Source organism: Canariomyces notabilis (assembly GCF_033297395.1).
Source record: "Canariomyces notabilis strain CBS 508.74 unplaced genomic scaffold N656scaffold_2, whole genome shotgun sequence".
NCBI lineage: Eukaryota > Fungi > Ascomycota > Sordariomycetes > Sordariales > Chaetomiaceae > Canariomyces > Canariomyces notabilis.
Window position 1 is genome coordinate 1 of NW_027041824.1, and position 7,578 is coordinate 7,578.

General features: G+C 54.1%; 3 protein-coding genes across 3 annotated transcripts; 1 reads left to right on the forward strand and 2 right to left on the reverse strand.

Moving 5' to 3' along the window:
- Positions 1-296: 296 nt before the first annotated feature.
- On the reverse strand, positions 297-1,914 carry N656DRAFT_765027 (cytochrome P450; the record flags this gene model as incomplete). The annotated part of the gene is made up of 2 exons (XM_064813371.1): positions 297-1,665; positions 1,736-1,914. The coding sequence occupies 2 exons, from the start codon at positions 1,912-1,914 to the stop codon at positions 297-299; spliced, it is 1,548 nt and encodes a 515-aa protein (XP_064673544.1).
- A 1,835-nt stretch (positions 1,915-3,749) lies between these two features.
- N656DRAFT_700535 (uncharacterized protein) lies at positions 3,750-4,946 on the forward strand (the record flags this gene model as incomplete). The annotated part of the gene is made up of 1 exon (XM_064810874.1): positions 3,750-4,946. One exon carries the CDS (start codon positions 3,750-3,752, stop codon positions 4,944-4,946), a length of 1,197 nt encoding a protein of 398 aa, XP_064673545.1.
- A 230-nt stretch (positions 4,947-5,176) lies between these two features.
- On the reverse strand, positions 5,177-7,293 carry N656DRAFT_825926 (cytochrome P450). Its single transcript, XM_064818462.1, has 6 exons — positions 7,037-7,293; positions 6,864-6,976; positions 6,732-6,781; positions 6,612-6,671; positions 5,643-6,523; positions 5,177-5,571 (listed from the first exon to the last, which is right to left on the reverse strand). The coding sequence occupies exons 1-6, from the start codon at positions 7,100-7,102 to the stop codon at positions 5,200-5,202; spliced, it is 1,542 nt and encodes a 513-aa protein (XP_064673546.1). The 5' UTR covers positions 7,103-7,293; the 3' UTR covers positions 5,177-5,199.
- Positions 7,294-7,578: the final 285 nt, after the last annotated feature.

Below are 7,578 nucleotides of genomic sequence, written 5' to 3' on the forward strand. Positions count from 1 at the left end.
CCCCCCCCCCCCCTCCAATTCCCTTTTCCCTCAACCGTTCAAGTATCTCAAGTTCCGAGCTCCTTCAGGAGTCGGTTGTCGACGTTTGTTGAGGTGCTTGACTTATCACAAACTGGTCTTGTCGGCTGAGTGAAAGCCTGAAACGACTCTCCTAAGTGCAGTTCGTTTTCACCCCAATCTACAGGACACAGAATAACGCCCACCAAATCCGTCGACTATCGCCGCTCATCTCTGGCCTCCTGCCCGGCACCACAATCTAGAGAGGTACATGATACGACGAGGAACGAACCAACCCCTTACCCCGACGCAAGAGGAACACGACTCTTGCTCTCGCCCATCTTCAACTCCCATTTGCCCACCCAGTCCTCACGCACCCCAACACTCATCTCCACATCCTTCTTCGGAGGCGAAAGCGTCGCCAAATCCGCATGGTTCAGCGCCGGATTCTTATCCCACCGCCCACCCGCAGGCGTAATATCCGCCCGCATGGCCAAGAGCGCAGCAATAATCAGTATCTCAGTGGCCGCAAACTGTCTCGCGGGGCAGAGATAGGGCGCCGCGCCCCAGGGAACGAACCCGCTGGCAGTCTTGACGAGCATTTCCTTTTCGCCCTCGCCCTTTTTCGGCACAAACCGGTACGGGTCAAACTGCGAGGCCGTCGGGCCCCAGATGTTTGTTTCGTAGTGAATGACGTTGCCGGGAACTTGCAGGTAGTGGCCCTCCTTGAGGAGATACTTGTCGTCGAGCAAGGTGTCGTGAAGGACTTTGCGGAAGCTGGGGTTGACGTGCCGGGTGCGTTGGGTTTCTTGGAATACGGAGAGGAGGAGGGGGCAGTGGGACTTGAGGATTGCGACGTCGAGGACAAAGGTTTTTTCGCTATCGACTTGTTCAGGTGGGGAGACGACGACGGCGCCGCTGGTCAAAAGCTCCTCCCTGACCTCGGACAGGATCTCGGGGCGGGAAAAGAGCTCCCACAGTGTCCAGTACAAAGTTGGCGCTGAGTTGCTGAACGAGGCAATGGTGAATATGGCGGCCTGTTTGGCCTTGTCTGTGTTGGATATGCCGGCCTCGCCGAGGACGCGCTGGTGCTCCTTCATGAGGTGGGAGCTTTCTTCGGGGACGTTGCTGCAATACCTGATGTAGGATTTAAACACCCTCTGCCTCGCGGCGTAGCCCTTCTTTGTCACGTCGAGCCAACCGACCAGATGCGCCGTCAGGTATGTCATCCATTTCCAGTATGAACTCTCAACCTCCGGGTCGAGGAACGGATGCTCCTCTCCGTAGACGGCGCAGCTCGTAGCCTGCACCACGGCATGTCTTGCCCATGCGAGAAGACGCACGCCGTCCCCATTTGAGTTGTTGAGAAGCTCTTGTATGTCGACCAGTACCCTTTTGCCCATTCTCAAACTGAGCTGATCGAGATGACGGCCAGGGGCCAGACTCATCTTGACCGACTGGCTCAGATCGTCGGGCAAGGTCCCGCCAAAGATCTCGTAGGCAGCATCTGAGGCGTCGCCATATTTGCGCGCTACAAGCTGGAGAAAGGGCCGGAAAGATAGTGCGCGAGAGTGCTTTTGGATGAAAGGCAGCAGACGACTGGAAGCACTGATGTAGACTTTGAAGTTGAAACATCCCAGCGTGTAGATCTCTGTGCCTGCGGCCTTGCTGTTTCGTCATGATAATCCAAGTCAGTTGAGCAGCACTTGCAGCGTTCATGAAAAGGAAGACTGCATACCTGGTCTTCCGGTAGTATGTTGGTCCCTCTGCCATCAACCCAAGCACGTGTCCTATCAGGGGAAATCTTGGCCGTATCCGCACAGGCTCTCGAGGGTCATCTCCGCCATTGAAGAAGATGTCGGCCGCGTAGGCCAGCGAAACCAACCCTGCAGCAACATACAATAGCTCACGAAGCATGATGTTTCTGAAGCTGGATAGAGATGATCATGGGCAAAGTTCTTCTGCCGAATCAAGAGACTCTACTGATTTGGAAGTCGGGTATAATTCCAGGAACAGCGGTTGCCGGGACAAAAAGGTATACTTTGTCGAAAACCATGCATCGATACATCGGTTCATCCGATCTGTCATCCACGCCAAGGGCCCTAGAACAACTGCCATCGTTCTTTATCGCCGCCCGAACCTCGGATCGTAGCATCGCATGCTCAAGTTCCTGCCTGGACACTACTCATGCCATGCCCCACTTATCCGCGTGGTCGAGGACCACCCACTTGGATCCATCTTCAAGTCGGGAGCGGGTCAGAACTGGCCGAACTGCGAGGCTCGTGTATTTGCGATATTTTCTCCATTTTCCCCTGTCTTGGACATGCGAGAAAATGTGTGGATAGTTGCTGACTGTGTCGGGGGGTTTGCTGACTGTGGTTCCTAGTGGGGGAAGGAGGGACCATTGGTTGACTGCATGGAACGCGAAGCCATTGTGCGAAGCTGTTGTGCGAAGCTGCGATGGAGGGGTGTAGGGGTTTATTGTGATTTGGATCTGAGCTAGAACTTTTGGCTGCTGCGGCCACCCCTCGCTTATATCCGCCAGCTCCAACGACAACCAACCAAAGTGCGCCTATACCCGCTGGTGATCGACCTGATCGAATCGAAGCCGAGATTCCGTCTGGCCAAGGAGAGCAGTCGCGCAGGAGCCCGATGTCACTAACTGTAATAGGCTTAGCACGTAAGCGGGAGCCCTACACTAAATTGATGGCGCCATTTTATTTCTCAACACCCCACATCGATCCCACATTCCGCCCGGGCCGCTACACTACCGTGTAACCGTCGCATTGGGTGTTCGTTCACCGCTCGCTAACCGGCGGACCCATGGACAAGGCCCTGGATGTGCGCGCGTGTGATAACGAAAACAAAGAGAGTGTGGTACATGCCGCTAAAACGGACTCGAATTGGAATTTGAACCATCCTAAGCCTATTTATTTGCATCTAGCGACATCTCGGCCCTGCGCGAAGGGTCGAAGCGAAGAACAGCGGCCCGGTTCCCGGAGCGGCTGTCGATTTTCGAAACGGCTCCACTCACTGTCCACTGCTCTCTTTGGCTCTCAGACGGACTCTCGGCTTCAATTCGACGACGGCGATCAAAAGTGGGTATTGGAGTACCGGGTGTTCAACTAAAAGCTGACAAGTTGGAGCCTTGAGGTCGCTTAAAGGTTCAAGTTAGTGATGCCCAGCCGAACCAGAACAGATACAGGTGAATGTATGAACTATGGAGTATGCAATGTTCCAGTGGCTCCCTCCATTCTCCAATGCTGACCTGTGCCGTAGACTAAAGCAGAACGAGAGGGTCCCGGATTTACCGCACAAGAGCCTTACTGAGGATGATTGGCTCCATTGGCCGCTCCACGGCAGTGGCGAACGGTCCTGTTAAAAAGAGGATATTCGAAATCCGAGGCAACATGGATTTCGAACTACTGGCTGATCCTTCCGGCTCCACGGAGTCTCACTCTCAGGGGCCACTCAGGCCATCAATGACCGGAGGCTCCGCAGTATAATGTGTGTGCCCTGGAGCATGTCTAATAAATTACTCCGACCCATTCTTCTGCAGTACTAGTTGCACCGAAGCCGATTGTTCTGTCCGAAGGCTTTCAGCTGAGTTTACGGGGACAACCCATCGGGACACGATGAACACGCAGGCGGCAAAGAGGTACGCCTGCGACCGATGCCGTGAGCAGAAGCTCAAATGTCCCCGACCCCAGTCGGACACGGGCACGTGCGAACGTTGTCTCCGTTTAGGCGCCATGTGCGTCACAAGCTCGGGTCGGCCACTCGGCCGGCCTCCAATACACGCAAACCACCGGGCCCAAGCTGGCGATGATCCCCTCTACGATAGCGTGGCCCGAAGGAACCGTGCTTCGTCCCTTCACGGTCTCCGAGTCGGTGTTCCCATGGGTACCGGCTCCTTGTCGGCACAGCCCGACAGCCAAACAAGCGACAACGGGCCTGCCCAGTACTCTCCTGCCAGCAACAGGACGTCGAGTCGCTCCGATGGCGCATCAGCATTCTGGCTGCACCCCCCGAATTTCTCGTCTGCCTTGTCCACCACCGAAACCCACACCATCCCCTCGCCAGGCACCCAATCACATGCATTCAGCTACTCCCTCAGCGGCGTCACTGATATCGACATGGGCGATCTTAACTACATGGCAGGACATCTGAACAGGGGTCTTGACGAGCCAATCGGCCACCTGGGTGACGACAAGGACATGGACTCGGGCTCTGGCCAAAGCGGGATTGACACGCCAAGCACTTCCCACGCCGGCGGGGAAGGGTCTGCCCCCACCATCGACACACTCGGGAGCATATGCCGCCAGCTGGCCGGGCTGAAGGACCAGTCCTGGGAGTCCTGGAGTCCACACCTGAACCAGGGCCTAGACCTATCCATGGCCGAGAGCCAAGATGGTGTCAACGGCTGGAACCGCGTCTTGAATCTCACCATGCGGTACGCGACCGTTCTCCAGATTGTGGCGCCGGGCCCCTCCTGCTCAGGTACTTCGCCGCATCCACCAGCACCAGCAGCACTTTCTTTGACTCTGATGCTGTTGTCGACGCACATTCAGCTCACTGAGCTCCTCGAGATTGTGTTTGCTCGCCTGAGGGACTGTCTTCACGAAGCACCGGCGGCTGTATCATCTGCTTCCAGTTCAGGTTCGGCGGCAGAAACCCCTGCCTACATGGCGCAGACGCGCAACATTCAGATTGTCATGATGGCCCAGGTCTTTGAGACGCAAATGCAGACTGTCGAACGTCTCATGGGTCTGCCTTCTCAGTATAGGATATGGGGTCATGATCGAGACAACGATGCTGCAGGTGGTGCGGTTGGCATCTTGGGACGGGAAAACATGTCGGAGCTGGTAAGAGCGGTCATGAACCAGGCGCTGGATACTATTCAATCTATTAGACAGACAAGCGATGCCATTAAGCGTTGTGGGAGATAGAATAATCGTGGTGCTCAGTCAAGGCTTCATTTTCTTGCATCAGATGATGATCATGAATGATGAGGTACTACCTAGAAGTAGCTTCGAAGCGGGCCGGGGGACACTCTCAGAAAGCATCCGATCCAGTCATTAAGACAGAAGCAAGACTGAAAGTTGCTCAAATAAATAGATCAGAATAGAATTAAATAGACAATTCACAATTGACCATCAGACTGCAACAACTACTAGTACCTCTATCTACATGGTTCAACACTCAACCCAAAGTAGCCTGAGTGCCGTCCCCCTGAAAAGGGGTCAACCGAACATGAACCTTTGGTTTCTGCCAGACAATGTAAAGACGCAAATCCCTGTCCCAGTCCATCTCGTCCTTATTCAGCAGCTCCCAGTCAAACTTCCAGCAAAGCTTGGCAATCATGATGCGGAGCACCAAGTAAGCCATGGCCTGCCCCAGACAGTTGCGGGACCCGGCACTGAAGGGCTTGAAGGCCGTCTTGTCGTCTGTGTCGAATACATGGTCGTAGTCGGGGTTGCTCTTGGGGAGCCAGCGCTGGGGCTTGAACTCGTAGGGTTTGGTGAAGTATTTGGGGGAGTGGGTGGTCGCGTAGGCGCAGGAGGATACGACTACCTGTTGTGTTGAACATGATCAATAAGAGAGGGCACAGACGGTACAAGATTAATGACTGGAGAGCAACTTACCCCTTTAGGCACGTAATTCCCGTCTACATTCCAGCCCGGGCTGATTCTAGGCAATCCGTAGGGCACGTTGGTGTGGAGGCGCAGAATCTCTTCAATGGTGGCGTTCAACCACGAAAGATCGTGCAGTTTGTCCGTGTCCTCCTCGATGTCGCGGTAAGACTTGAAGGTCGTCCGAAGCTCGCTCTGGAGCTTGCTCATGACCTCCGGGTTTGTCGTCAAAAAGGCAATACCAGCAGTTAACACACTTGAAGACTCATAGTGGTCGAGAATCAAGTGTCCGGCCTGAGAGACAAGGAAGCCATCTGGTGGGAGGTCCGACTCGTCCTTGAGAAACTGCGTCATGTAGTCGAGCTGTTTACCGTCGTGACGGTTTTCAACACGTCTTCGGATTAGAGTTTTGCTGGTTGAATGGGCCCGGAAGTAGCTCAGAGCGACTTTGGGCGGGAGGAAGACGTATGACAAGGGGTAGAGAAGCGGGAATCGGCGCATGACGTTTCTGAAGGTGGCCCAGTGGCCGATCCGCAGCAATGACTCGAGAATGGGGTGGTTCTGGCCGGATTCAATGTTTTTGAAATCATGGCCGAGAGTGACGGCACCACCAAGATCGCATGTTGCTCTCTCGAACCACGGGGCGATGTCAACCCCTTGGTGTGGTGCGGGTGAGCTCTCGAGTTTGGAGACAAATCCATCGACGTGCTTGTGAATGACCGGCTCGTACTGTCTCAGTGCCTTGGGACTGAAAGCGGGAGCAAGCTGCTTGCGCGCAGCACGATGCTTGTCGATATCCCGCTCTGATGCAAGGCCCTCGTACTTGTCTCCGGTATCAAGCAGGTCAGACTTGATGAAGCCGGGGCGGCCGTTGATGCTGCTGGTATAAATGTCTTGTACACGATCCCATCAGCCAATTTTCCATCTCAGTTGCATCAACAATGTTGATGACATCAAAATAGGGGTACTTGATCACCATACCCGTGTACGCCTTGGGAGTGATGAAGACCAGCTCATTGGGCGCAATGCGAACAACGTCTCCTAAATACAGTCAGCGTGTGTCTTTTGGCCATGAATTGTCATCATATTGATGGTTCATACCGTAGTCCCTGAAGGCCTGTTGCATGGCCCACGGATAGCGACCTGACAACCTAACGAGCAATCGCACAGCCATGTCATTGTCAGCTCCCTTATTACCATACCTAACACAAACTGAAGCAAGTGTACACATACCATTGGTAGCCGTACCAGACATTCGAGACGGCAGCGATCTTAGGCCCAGGGAACTTTGCCAGGGGATGAAACCAGAGCAAATAGATGCATCTCGACACGCAGTATACAACACCCTAGACGATAGATAGTCAGACACAATGAACAAGACAGGAAAAAAAGAAGGGCCTACGAACACCAACGGCCGCAACTTGAACAGCCGTATACAGGCGACCTTCCGTGAGAAGCTCGATATCGGCCATCGTTACGGCGTATCATGCATGAGTGTGCTGTTGCTGAAGAAGTATGGAGTAAATCTTCAGCTCTCTTGGGTCCCGGTTGCTAACGTTGACAGGGCAATAGAAGTTAGACTGAAGTGCATTGAGGGATGGGCATGGAAGGAGGCGCATGCAAAGATAGGTCATCTCACAAAATGAAGACGGAGTTGTTGAACTTGCACATGTGTCGGTCTATCTCAATTGCCCCCATGTCTTGATTGGGCCCGGGACACTCCTGTCGATTATGCGAACGTGAATAAGTCACCGACCCAAACAGGTGTGCACCTATCTGTACGTTGCCACCAAAATCGATAATGTCCCACATGTTCTAGATGCCGACGACATATGCGCCATGACTGTACCGACCCCAACCTTGACCTGCACATGTGTTGAAGGATCTCACTGCATAACACAACCTGAAGCAACGCAGCCTGGAATGATCGGCTCCGGCCTTTACAAGC